This window comes from Nicotiana attenuata, chromosome 1, assembly GCF_001879085.1.
Source record: "Nicotiana attenuata strain UT chromosome 1, NIATTr2, whole genome shotgun sequence".
NCBI classification, from domain to species: Eukaryota; Viridiplantae; Streptophyta; class Magnoliopsida; order Solanales; family Solanaceae; genus Nicotiana; species Nicotiana attenuata.
In genome coordinates this window covers 10,704,634-10,718,823 of record NC_031989.1, presented here as the reverse complement: position 1 = coordinate 10,718,823, position 14,190 = coordinate 10,704,634, and the positions used below count along the sequence as shown (strand labels likewise).

The 14,190-nt window shown below is 34.0% G+C and overlaps 1 protein-coding gene and 1 pseudogene across 1 annotated transcript; one reads left to right on the top strand and one right to left on the bottom strand.

Moving 5' to 3' along the window:
* LOC109232983 lies at nucleotides 4,280-5,598 on the bottom strand (annotated as a pseudogene).
* Nucleotides 10,012-13,893, top strand: LOC109237896 (bidirectional sugar transporter SWEET17-like). The gene is made up of 6 exons (XM_019404320.1): nucleotides 10,012-10,164; nucleotides 10,285-10,321; nucleotides 10,438-10,648; nucleotides 12,186-12,347; nucleotides 12,627-12,746; nucleotides 13,376-13,893. The coding sequence occupies exons 1-6, from the start codon at nucleotides 10,131-10,133 to the stop codon at nucleotides 13,517-13,519; spliced, it is 708 nt and encodes a 235-aa protein (XP_019259865.1). The 5' UTR covers nucleotides 10,012-10,130; the 3' UTR covers nucleotides 13,520-13,893.

The following is a 14,190-nucleotide window of genomic DNA, read 5'->3' as shown; positions in this document are numbered from 1 at the left end:
ACCCTAGAAAACCAACTATGGACTCCTCTCCCAGCTCTGCCAAACGATCCCTATCTTACTCCTCTTCTGATGATAACGAGGAAGAGCATAATCCAACATTTGAAGTGCTTATGAAAGATTCATGCATCAATCACGACAATCTGGTAAATGAGTTTTTTTATTATAAATAGTTACCTTTAATATTGAAAAAATACAGTTAATATTGATAGAGATTAAGCCTCTTTGGATGGAATATTGGTCTTACTATGTCCCGAGAAAATTTATACGAAATTGTTGTATTGAAGAAAAACCATATCTCAAACCAGATATTCTCACTGGTTGGATCAAGAGTTCATGAATAGAATTTTCGATAAACGAAATAGATACATTGAAAACTGTAAAGACTTCTTTGAGGAGTGTAAAATATCCATTGTAAATTGTGATTCAAATTAAATAAGAGAAATGGGAATAATTAATTAATCCGAAACCCTAACCCTAACCCTAAAGATATTCAAACCATAAATATTACTCTATAAATACAAATAAATTATTAATCTCATCATCTAAATCATCTACTCTATTTCAAATTCTGCAAAAATAACAATAAAAAGAACTCCAACGAAGAAAACCACTTATGAATCTCTTTATGGTTCTCCGGTTAATCACAACATCCTGTACCAAGATGTAAGAAATCAATTGAAACAATTGAAGATTGGGGCGAACTTGTTGTTGCTTAGGATGACGCGTGAAATTGGCGCCGATTACGTAAAAAGGCTTTTACTTGATTCCTACCTCTTACCTGATGTTATGACATGTTGAAGGAACTACTCGCTGACCAAAATAAAAATAACGTTAATCTTGTTATCGTTATAAGCAGTGACACCGAAGCCGCCTCTAAGGCATCAAAATTTTGTCTTTTAAAAGATAGAGTAATTTAAAAGATTGGTATTTTAAGTTCTTTTGTTGTGCATGCCATGTTTGTAGCATGGTATGCTAAAATTATCTTATGTTAGGTGGATAACTTCCAAATATTATTTGGAATATGTTAAAGAGTGTCAATTAATCAATGAAAATGCTTATTCATATTTCTTTACCCACTGCTTCCTTTACTTTTGGTTTTTATTTTTTTCTACATGTTCTAAAATATTTTTGCCTCCTATATCCCCTGGTTCCAAATATTATTGAGCCAAAAGCAATACGCGTTTTTGATGTATAAATAGTGAAGTTCTTTTATTTTTTCTACCTCTCTCTCTCCTTCTCAAATCATTTAATAGGAGCCTTTCCAATATCCAATATTGCATTTATGACAAACGAAACTAATACTATTTGTGATCTATCCTTTGAAGACTTTGGTGATACAGGATGTTGGATTTTAGCTTATGACAAATACAATGAATAAAAATAGTAGTGTTAATTGAACAAAAAGTTATGAAATAATGCATTGTACCCCATTTGAAATGCAATGCATGTACAATACTGGCAAAATGCAAAATACTATAAAATATACGAAATGCAAATTTTTTCCTTGGAATAATTTGTCTGAAACAAGATCGAAATGCTAAAGAAGTCATAAAATTCGACCTTCATAAATAATGAACAAAGTAAACATGAAATAATCATGACCAACTTCATACAATACTTGATATTCAAAATGCAAAACAAAGTCTACATCTCTTGCACAACAAAACTTATAGCAAACACTTTTCTAATACAGGAGAAAATAAGAAATAAAATTGACATAATTAGTTTGCAACATTTTTTGATACTTCATCCCAATAAATATTCCCGCTAATATAGCAGATGAAATAACACTTGCTGTATTTTTATTTGTTACCACTTCTTCACTTTCTTCAACAGCTGAGCTTGAAGACGGCTCTTCCTGTGAACAATTTGTTGTTTGAAATTTGTTGAAGGCTTCTAAGGCTTCATCATAACATTGGAAAGCTTGGAATTAGCTACCCTTGACTCCAACAATCATATTAACATACTCAGTCCAATATTTGTATAATCTCGGCTTCTTACCATAAAGTACAACAAAAACCATCGATTTGAGAATTTTTTTACCATCAATTGATTTTTCAAATTCGTTGAACGAAGATATGGCCGCATCATGAGATTTGAAAGATTGGAAGATGCTACGCTTAACCCCGATAACCATAGGAGAACATTCACTCCATGAGTAGTATATTCCTAGCCTTTTACTAGAAAATACAATATAATTTTTGAAGCACTATTCTTCTTCGGCTGCACCAATGTTGATTCCTTAATCTATTCACTCACACTTAGAAGAACATAGGAGAGTAAGAGAAGAAAAAACAATCAAGTATTAGGTTTGTCTAAGTATTAGGGTTTTGAAGAGGAATAAAATATACCTTAAGGTTTTATTTTCGGCCATCTAGGGTTGTTTAAATATTAGGGCTTTGAAGACCATATTATACGAAAGATATACGAAATACCCAATCAAGTATATGTATATAGATGAAAAAATTCGAAATATATACGCGTATACTACAAAAAAAAAAAAGATGAAAAAATATGTTTATGTGAAAGAAGGTTTGCATGCTTGATAATTTCCATGTATTGGGAAGACAGACATTCAATGAATGAGAGAATTAAGAAGAGAAATTCAAAATCTAACGGGAAGCACAGTTTTGGTATAAACATGTTTGTTTTCTCTCCCTTTACCCCTTAACGTTCACGTTATTAATGGAAAAAACGTACTTTTCTTAGTGCCCCATATAAATATGAAATTACTTGGCCCTTTCCATCAAGAGGATGGCTAATTAGCATAAAGAACTCCACTTCTCCAACTGACAAAGATTTTAGCTTGTGCATATCTGTTAAAATCAATGAAAATCTTAGTTTAGAAGATAATGTGTTGACCCAGGCAAATCATCAACTGTCATTAATGCTAATATATAGTTTTGCTTTGGTAAATAGAGAAATTAGTGTAGTGGGCACCCCGTTGGAAGAACTTTAAAAATTTCCAAATAGAATGAAGAGGAGCATAGACTAGAAAGTGGTACAAGCATTGGAATATTAAATAAGTCACATGATTAACGACTACAAAAAAGTAATAAGAAAAAAATCCTAGATGTGGACTTTGAAATAATTAATAATTTAATTAGTCGGTAAAGACCTAATAAACAATTTTACATGCCAAACACGTACACCCGAGAAAATGTCTACTTCTGAAAATTCAACCCGGATCTTAATCTGAGGAAAAAAATTTCTATTAATTGTTGATAAAATGTCAATGGTAGACATTGATATATAAATACTATATACTCCTTTTACTTAGGAAAATGAAACAGAGTTTTAAATCAATTCAAATGTAAACAAAAAAAGTTAATGACAAACTAATTTTTCGATTTTCAAGATCTTAATGCAACAGGATACTTGTAAAAGAATAATGTACAATGAAAACTCAAATATTAGCATAAAGATGTATTAAACATCACAAAATTAGTAAAGTAACTGAGTGCAGACTTGTAGTTGAGCTACTAGTATTTTTTTCAATCTATAAAATTTTTCTCAGTTCCATTCACTTCTTCTCTCTCACTCTCTCAAGTCTTCCAACTTTTTATCTTCACAATTTATTTTTCTTTCTTTTTTGTATATTTCTTTAGATTCATAAGTCAGGACTTTGAGTTTTTTGAGTTTTTCTGCTTGTTTTCTTATTTAAATTATTTCGTGATAAAGATTTTCAATATTGCATCTACGTTTATGTTTTCTTGCAGTTAAACCCCCGAATATGGTTGTATTTTTAATGAGCGGCTTTAATTGGTTGACTTTGACATGATTATAGCTTTTCCAGATATTGACTTTAATTTTTACTAAAAGGATTACTACCTTTTATTTGATTTTTAAAATATCATACAAGGAACTTACATTTTGGAATTGATGTCCAAAATGCCAAACTAATTAAAAAGCCTTTCGTGATGAGAAGCTAAAAGATCGCCACAAATGCGTCAATTTTCGTGGTAATCAGTTCACTACAATTTAAAGACTAGAGTACTACTGATAACTAATCGTCACAAATATTTTCTCAATCAAATTTTGTTCTCCGCAGGAAAGTGAAGAAACTCGGTAAGACTCTGACCGACATTGAAGCAGAGCAAGCATAGATGAGAGAGAGAAAACGCATGCAAAGTTTGGGGAAATTTTTTGTTTATTATCAAAGTTTGGGAAATTTTTAGTGCCAGCTGTCTAACTAACCTCCACGGCTTCCACTACCAACATAATTCACTAATAATTAATTACACTTCACTAACTAATATAGCTAAGACAAATTAGGTCGTTAGTGCACAGTTAGGCAGTTAGCTAACTCCTTCAAACCCCCCCCCCCCCCCCCGAAGATGTTCTTCATGCCTAGCTTGGACAGCAAATAATGATGTTGAGTTACACCCAAGCCCTTAGTAAGAATATCTGCTTGTTGCTCTGAAGAGGGAAGATGTAATAGATGAACGAGGCAAAGTCGTACCTTCTCGCGAATGAAATGACAGTCGATATCAATATGCTTTGTGCGCTCATGAAACACTGGATTAGCAGCTATTTGAATCGCTGACTACTGTCACATAGCAAAGAGACAGGTTTCTAAATATGCACCCCTAATTCCTCAATCAAACCAGTCACCCATACTATTTCTCGATACTCAGCTTCAGCTGAGCTTCTGGATATAATAGTTTGTTTCTTCGACTTCCATGAGATCAAAGAGCTCCCAAACTTAATCAAATACCCAGTGATTGATCTCCTAGTGTTTGGGCAAGATGCCTAATCTGCATCACAATAGGCTGTAAGCTGAGATGAAACATCTGCAGACATTAATATCCCCAAGCCTGGAGACTGCTTGATATACTTGATCACCTTGATGGCAGCCTCCATATGTGATATTTTAGGACAATGCATGAACTGACTCAACCATTGCACTGCAAATGCAATATCTGATCTTGTCATGGTGAGATAGAGAAGTCTCCCAACCAACCTTTGATAAGCACTAGGATCATGAAGAATCTTATCATCTTCAATACCAAACTGAGTGTCAAACTCCAATGTTGTAAGCTTCTTGTTGACCTCCAAAGGTGCCCTTACTGGCTTTGAACCTGAGAGTCCCATGTCTGATATGAGTTCTAATGCATATTTTCTTTGGTGCATTAGAATTCCCTCTTTGCTTCTAGCAAATTCAATCCCTAAGAAAAACTTCAGCTCCCCCAAGTCCTTGATTTTAAAGACTTGTTGTAAGTACTCCTTAGTCTCCTATATTAAGATGGCATCATCTCCTGTGATTAGTAGGTCATCAACATAAACTAAGACCACCACTATTTTCCGTTGAACTATTCTGGTAAATAAGGAATAGTCCAAGTGACTCTAACAGAACCCAGAAGCTGTTAATGCAGATGTTAACTTGATGTTCCACTGTCGAGAGGCTTGCTTGAGCCCATATAGTGATTTGAGGAGTTGACAAACTTGATGTTGTCCGTCACAAACAAATCCTTGAGGCAGCTCCATATATACTTATTCAGTTAAATCACCTTGCAAAAAAGTAATGTAGACATCCATTTGATGAATGTCCCAATTATTCATTGCTGCCAATAAAATAACAGTCCTCACTGTTACCATCTTGACAACAGGTGAGAATATTTCTTGATAATCCAGTCCCTCTCTTTGGCTATACCCTTTGGCAACTAACCTTGCCTTAAACCTTTCCACTTCACCTGTAGCTTTGTATTTAATCTTGTATACCCATCGACAACCAATAGCCTTTTTCCCTGGTGGCAAAGGCATCACTATCCATGTATTGTTGTCTTGTAATGCCTTAATCTCTGCTTGCATTGCTTTTATCCACCCGACATCCTTGATTGCTTTTGCATAATTCTTAGGCTCAACTTCTGCAGAGAATTTGGTGATGAAGTTTTGATACTTGGAGGACAAGGAGTCATAACTAATGACATCTAAATTGGGTATAAACAAGCATGTGCTCCTGACTGTTTATCAGTCCTCACAAAGTCTTTAAGCCAAATAGGTGGCTTAGTTGTTCTCCCTGATCTTCTTTCAGTCAATGCTGTTGTTTGATGTTCTTCTACTGCTTCTATGTGTTCAGTTAAGTCTGTCACACCTTCATAGGGGCCCTGAGAATCATGGTTTTCTTGATCAATATCTGCTGATGCACCTGGAGTCTGCTGTGAAGTAGAATCTGCAGCATCTTGATTAGGCAAAATGCTTCTACTTGCAATATCTCAATCATCCACCACACAAAACCTTTTCAATTTTGTAATGTCAGGACTTTGAGAGTTTTGCTTTTCATGAGTATCCTGAAAAGGAAATATGCTCTCATGAAATATAACATCTCTACTAATAAAACACACTTTGTTAGACAGATCAAATAGTTTGTACCCTTTCTGATGAACTCCATATCCTAGTAGCACTGATTTCACTGCTCTTGGACCAAACTTGTCCTATTTAGACAAAACAATTGCATAACAAAGGCAGCCTATCACCCTTATGTGAGCCAAAGAAGGTGGCCTGCTATACAATGCTTCAAAAGATGATCTCCCTTTCAAAATGGTAGATGGTACCCTGTATATTATATATGCTGCTGCTTCAACATATGTGCCCCAGAATCGAATTGGCAAATTAGGCTGGAACCTAATTGCTCTTGTTGTTTCTAGGATGTGCCTATGTTTCCTTTCCACCACTCCATTCTGCTAAGGAGTGTAAGGACAAGAACTCTGATGTAAAATCCCATGACATGTAAACTATTCTTTGCAAGACATGTTAAAAAACTCAGATCTATTGTCTGACTTGAACACTTTAATCATCTTTCCAAATTGGTTAAGGATCATTGCAATGAATGTTTTGAGTAACTCAGATACATCTGATTTCACTCTCATTAAGAAAATCCATGTCCATCTTGTGTGATCATCTACCAATGTCAAAAAGTAATTTATTCCATTATAGGTTTGGACCTTATAAGGGCCCCATACATCCATGTGCATCAAATCAAAAGGTTCATCTGCTCTACTAGTACTAACAGAGAATGGTAATCTTGTTTGTCTACAATGGACACACATCACAATGTTGTAAGTGAAAAACATCTTTATTTCTAAAATCAGAAATCTTTCTAATAACTGCCATGGGCACATGGCCTAATCTCCTGTGCCAAATCTCAGGTTCTTTCATCTGTTCCAATGTCATAGCCTTTGCTCCATTTATTGCTTCTTTATGGTGTGTTCTCAGTATGTACAAATCATCTTCTCTACTACCAGTTGCCTTCACTTTTCCAGTGCAAAGATCCTGAAATATGAAGTGTTCAGGAAAAAACATTGCACAGCAATTCAGTTCCTTGGTCAATTTAGACACTGACAACAGATTGAACTTAAAACTTGGTACACAAAGCACATCCTTAAGGGCATCACCTCCTCCCAAAGGACTGTTTCCTATCTTGGTTACTTTAGCAGACTCTCCTGTGGGCATTTGCACATTTCCAGTACTTCCTACTTAACCATCATCCAACAACAAACGTTCATTTCCTGTCATGTGATTCGTAGCTCCTGTGTCCACTATCCAATATACTACATTATCTTTAACAAGAAAACACGTACCTGCCAAATTTGCACTTGTTTCAGATGTGGAAGCCTTGCTGAGCATGTTGAGCAGCATATTGTATTGTTCTTGTGTGATCATTGGAGCAGCAGTGTTAGTAAAATTGATGTTTCCTTGATTGTTTGCACTAGTCTCAGACTGCATTGAATGTCCATCCACCACATTAGCTCTGGCCTTGGACTTAAAACCTGCAGGATATCCAATCAGCTTGTAACAATTTTCCCTGAGATGACCCTTCTTGTTGCAGTAGCTACAATGCACCAGCGAACATCCATCTCTTGTGTGACCCTTTCCATGACAATAGTGACATTCTATAGCCCAGCTTCTCTTCTGCTTAGGCACATTATTTCTGGCTGTGAATAGTGCAGCTGATTCTATTGTTTCAGCTGTAACATAATTACTTCTTGCCACAAGTTTTTTGCTCTCATCCTGGACAATCAAGGCATACGCTTGGTTCACATTAATCACCTTAGATTTAATTAAAATTTGACTCCTTGCCTGGCTATAACCTTCATTCAGTCCCATTAAAAACTGTAATAGGCGTTGATACTGCAAATGCACTGCAAAATCCTTTGATTTCTCACAGTCACATGAAGGAGGTGGCATCATCAAATCATATTCATCCCATAAATCCTTCAACCTCGAATAATACACTGACACAGATGATGTTCCTTGTGTCAAAGTAAAGATCTCCTTGTGAAGAGAATACAAATGCCATCCATTCACTTTATTGAACCTCTCCTGTAATTCCTTCCAAACCAAGAGTGCATTAGAGCGAAACAGAATTCCATTCAGCAATTCTTTGCTCACGTTTCCAGTAATCCACGAGACTACTATTGCATTACATCGATCCCACTGATGTCCTAAAGCTGGTCCAAAAGTATCCCTAGTGATTGTGCCATCTATAAAACCTAGCTTATTTCTTCCTAGGCGTGCAACTCTCATTGCTCGATCCCACAAAGTGTAATTTTCCATCCCTATGAGCTGAATACCAACTGAGAAGGACCCAGGGGCATCAGAAGAATGGAGATACAGGGGATGATTGTGATCAATCACCACCGAAGCTGGAACAGAGGTTCCTGAATCAGATGCATCCTCAATCGCCATGGTTATACAGTAACAAATTCAGTGAACTTGTAGATGAGGTGAAGAATCGCTAATCAAAAACACAGTTTATCAATTGAATCTAGGGCTCGCTACAATTCAGCTCAGAAATCGTTTTCTTACGGAATTGTCAATGAATCTCTCGATCGTCTTCAATCCGCAAAGAACAATCCTTAGACCTTACTGACAAAGCCTCGCTCTGATACCATGAAGAAACTCGCTAAGATTCTGACCGACATTGAAGCAGAGCAAGCATAGATGAGAGAAAGAAAACGCATGCAAAGTTTGGGGAAATTTTCTGTTTATTATCAATGGAACAGTAGTACAAATGAGCTTGCTACACCTATATATATACAAGTTGCTAGCTGGTGCCAGCTATCTAACTAACCTCCACTACCAACATAATTAACTAATAACTAATTACACTTCACTAACTAATATAGCTAAGACAGATTAGGTCGTTAGTGCATAAATAGGCAGTTAGCTAACTCCTTCACAAGATATTAGTACATTTTCGGGGCGATACAAGTATAATCAATACTTCCTCCGGCCCACTTTGATTGATTTTTTGATTATTTTCACAGATATTAAAGAATATATCTTGTAACATTAATTAATAATGAAATTGATCAATTAACCTTAATTTTTTCATTGGAAATATAACAAATACTCCTAGGTTGTTTACTTGAAGGGCAACTTTGGAATAAATAAGTTAATTCTATCTTGATATATGGAAAAATCAAATATTGTGGATAAAAAAAAATACAAAAAAAAAAAAAGTTAAAATAGATCGGATGGAGGACTATATGTTGTCCTTCCACTTTAAGCTATGTGAACCAGCTATTAAATATTTGGACCAATAAGAACTAAGAACAGTTGGCATTGTCGGAGCTGGCAATTGGAATAGATCAAAGGATAAAATTTGAAAAAAGAAAAAGAAAAAGAAACTGTTAAATACAACTAAGGCCTTTGGAGAGTTTTCAGTATTTCAACAAGGACTAATTAACTACTGTACAACACTAACTTATACATGTACAATACAACATTGCAACCGAAATGAGTATATATTATCCAAAAAAGTAATTGCACGTATCTCATGGACAATTAAACCCCCCGTATAATTTTATTAAATGCTTAGAAATTCATGGTTTTGTGGCTCATTACAAACTTATTTTTAATTTTATGATCCCATTTTTTTTTCTTCTTACATATGAGAGATTTGCTTTTACATATTAGAGCTGTGTCTTTTACACATATGAGAGATAATATCCTGACTTCATATTAATGCATGCAGTCAAATTGACCAAGTTATATAAATTCAGAAAAACCTAACTATAACTTTCACTCTCTCTCCTTCCCTTTCTCTCTCTCTCTCTCACACACACATATCAGCTGCTACTCCTCTTCCTTGTTCAGCTGCCTAAATTAACATCCAGGTGATCAACATGGAAAATCTTGTTTTCATCATCGGAGTCATAGGTATAGCGTTATCATCTCACATCACTCAATGAACATTGATATATTTTTTGTTGAATTAACATTAATTTGGGGTAACATGTTTAATTTCTCTATTGAAGTATATTATTCCTATTTTTGCAGGCAACATCATTTCCATTCTAATGTTTCTTTCGCCAGTGTAAGTAATTAAGAAGACAGAAATTTAACTTACAATATTAATTGGTCAAATTGTTGTTAATTCTTTCTAGGTTTATGGTTCCTGTTTTGATGAAGTTTGGAAAATTTATTGTGCAGAGGAACATTCAGAAGAATTGTAAAGAACCAATCAACTGAGGATTTTGATAGCCTTCCATATATTTGTACACTGCTAAATTCAGCTTTGTGGACTTACTATGGACTTATAAAGCCAGGGAGCTATCTTGTGTCCACTGTCAATGGCTTCGGAGTCATCGTTGAGATTATCTACGTTGCCTTGTTCCTTCTATTTGCTAATCCAAAAATGAGAGTGAGTCTAATTAAGAGACTTTACTTTCGATACACAAGTTTATTTTTCTTAACCGGTCACATATATAGATTATACACGGTTATGTATATTATATATGAATTATACGTACATATGTTATATACCCGTCAATTTTTAATTTATTTGGTTGGATGGACACCCAGACCCCACGATAGGGGATAATACTAGGTATGTTGTTGTGTTTGGATGGACAGATGTTTAGGTTAATTCTTATTTTTTGGTACAACATCAAGGAAAATAAATTATTGCATCATGCATTTGAAATTTATTTGAATGGATTTAAGTTATACGCACTAACAATATAAATATTATATAACCTGTCATTGAATTCTAATCCATGATAACTGGTTAGTATTTCAATTTTTTTTCATCAAGATATTTTCATGTAATTACCTAATAAATGACCCCATTGTATAAATAAGTATCATTGCATTGAACTTAAATTTGTTTGAGTATACTAGCCAACTTGTCAGAACTATTAAAGTTATTATTTTTTTCTAAGGTTTCATTTTGATTTGAAGATAACTTATTTTTTAATTTACTTTTAGAAAAATTGATATTCTTTCCTCCTTTTAGAAAACACATGTGAGCTGAATTTGTTTGGAAGAACTAGCTTTGGAACGCCGTTTTGTTATGGAAAAACTGATCTTGAGTGTACGCGGATAACTGCGCTAAATTCTTACACTATTTGAGGATTTCATGAATATGAAATTACTATATTGAAATCGACTCTACACATAATTATATGTCCAAACCAAAAAGAAAAGAAAAAAATGTTGAAGAGAAAATTTTGTGGAAGCAGAAAAATATCTTGAAGTCTTTGTCAATGTGCTGTAATCATTAGGGCGTTGTCAATGTGCGACACGTTTCTATTTCCAACTTGCATCTTGTCTGTTTGATTGCGACCATAAAGTAGACGTACGTAGTACTTGACATTTTTGTCGTAAATTAATGTCCACTTACATATGATGATAGATTGACAGTATACTAATCATGATCGAGTGTAAAACTATGTACTCAATCTAGTTATTAACAACTCTCTCTATTACAGGTTAAATAACAGTAATAGTATAAGAAATCTTTATATTGTAGTGTAAATGTATATTACTCATATCCTAACCTTATTTACGAGGGTAAAGTTCTCCATGTCATCTTCCCCTACTGTTTTTTTTTTTTTTTTTTTTTTTTTTTTTTTTTGATTTTTTCTCTTTGTCGTGAACAATTCACTAATAAGTCGAAAAGTGATATACAATAGTTATCGCTTTGTAGACTTAATAATATTAACCTAAAGATAAATGCTTATGTAAGGAAATTCTTTTACATTTCGATTTTCATAAAGAAAATCATATATATATATATCCTAGTTATAATGACTCCCTGAGATGCAAGATACGCATGATAAGAAGGAAGAAAAATATAAAGTTATGAGTTTTTATAATGTTGGCTCATTGAAATAGTCATACAAAGTCTAATACTATCTCTTCTTTTCTTTTTTGGGTTTTTATTTTTTATTTTACAGAAAACGACTGCCATCCTAGCTGGGGTTCTGAATGTGGGTATTTTAGCAACAACCCTATTATATGCTCAGTTTCTTTTACATGGAGAGACGAAAATTAATGTTATTGGTTTCTTTTCCACATGTCTAAACATCGTCATGTATAGCTCCCCTCTTGGTGTTATGGTAAGCCTCCTTCCCCAAAATAATTCTTCTAATTTCAATGGTAGATCATTGGATCCTGCAACCACAGAGATTCCGAATTAAAAGTCCATGTATATGATAAAACTCTTTTTATATATGGAGTGCTTCCTTATTAGTAGGTCCTACGCTGTACGAATATTCCAATTAGTTGAGCCAGAAAATTTGGTTGAGAAAAAAAAAAAAAAAAGCTAAGTCATTTCATGTGGGCTACCTTTTAATTGAAGTCACTCGTACAATCTTTTTGGATGACTGATTTTGCAGACAACAGTGGTGACAACCAAGAGTGTAGAGTACATGCCATTTCTTCTCTCGTTTTTCCTTTTCTTAAATGGTGGTGTTTGGACTTTGTACGCTGTGCTTGTGGCTGACTGGTTTCTTGGAGTAAGTTTTCTGCTTAATTACTCATCAATATCTTTTATTAGTTGAAAATCTGATTATATCTTCTGCAAATCACATTTCCGCACGACAAGCAATAAATGTAAGCCTGTCAATAATTAAGTACTAGGAAAAAGGATGAACCATAGAATTTTTTAAAAATGAAGGATATATATCATACTGTGGGATCGTGCGAGAAGTTTGATCATTAATCAATAATATCTAATTAGATAGTTAGATGTAACAATGTATTAGTCCGTTTGACATTAGGCCACTTCTAATTAAGAAAGAAGACTTTCTTTTTAATTAGCTACCTACAAGTTCGATTTAATATAATATATTGTCTAATATTTGTAAATTAAAAGTGGTAGTCTACTCTCATTTACACACGTATGCACGATAAGGCCTACACTACTTTTTGCTTCATTATCTCTCCTTTAAATTTGCATCTTTAAATATCATCAGCTTAACCAATTTTCTTGACATTTCTTATTTAAGGAAATTATTGAAATATTACTATAAGATATGTTCAAAACGTTACACGTACGGAAGTTTGTCGATAGAAGTGTATATGAATATCCAAATTTTTAGTACGAATTAACTACTATATATAATGCAATTTCATTTCGAAAAAGGTACCGAATGGGATGGGATGCTTGCTAGGAGCAGTGCAGCTGGTTATATACGCCATTTATCGGAACCCTAGTTCAACACAACCCATCGTCGAAGATTTAGAACAAGGATCGCAGACACAACCCCTGCTGCCACCTCAACTCTAGAGTGAATTGAGATCGATTTTGTCATTATTATTGGAATAATTAATTTCTTCCAATGATGAAGCAAAACGATCAAGGGCGACTCTAACTCGTGCTCTTATGTATATGTAATGCAATTCCTTTTTTCCTTATTTGTTTTGGTCCTTCAATTTGTTTATTCTTTTATATTTTGAGATTTCATTTTAGTGTGCTGCGAGTTTTAGTGCCAACACCTGATTAAGGTTGGTATTTTTGGGGGCACCATTTTTTTCTTTTCTTTTTCTGAAGAAAACATGTATTATTTCTTTTGTTCTCTGAGTATATTTTTTATGGCTTCCTCTCTATTTCAATTGTTTCAAGAGTTGGACACATTTATTAATTAAAAACATTTTTATTGATTACATCTTATTATTGAAATTAACATAGAATATTAATAATCACTTGATACTTCCTTTTGTAATTACCAAGAAAAAAAGAATACTTTTTGCATATTATACACTAACATTATACAAGAATTATAAAAGAGTATATCTGTTTGCCTAAATACCAAAAATTACAAGATGTAAATATGAGGAAGTGTCACTCTATAAAAGCAAGAATGACTTGGAGCAGTGAGGAGAGGATAGAAAAACCCATCAATGTTATGATAGGAAGAATGGCTTGCATTTTGTGAAAATACTTTTATAAGAATTAAA

What these genes read in the sequence shown, in the direction of transcription:
- LOC109237896 (XM_019404320.1), top strand. Translation starts at nt 10,131, where the DNA reads ATGGAAAATCTTGTTTTCATCATCGGAGTCATAG. An exon ending in CTAATGTTTCTTTCGCCAGT is followed by an intron (nt 10,322 to 10,437) that starts GTAAGTAATTAA and finishes TTTATTGTGCAG; the next exon opens with AGGAACATTCAGAAGAATTG. An exon ending in TTGCTAATCCAAAAATGAGA is followed by an intron (nt 10,649 to 12,185) that starts GTGAGTCTAATT and finishes TTTATTTTACAG; the next exon opens with AAAACGACTGCCATCCTAGC.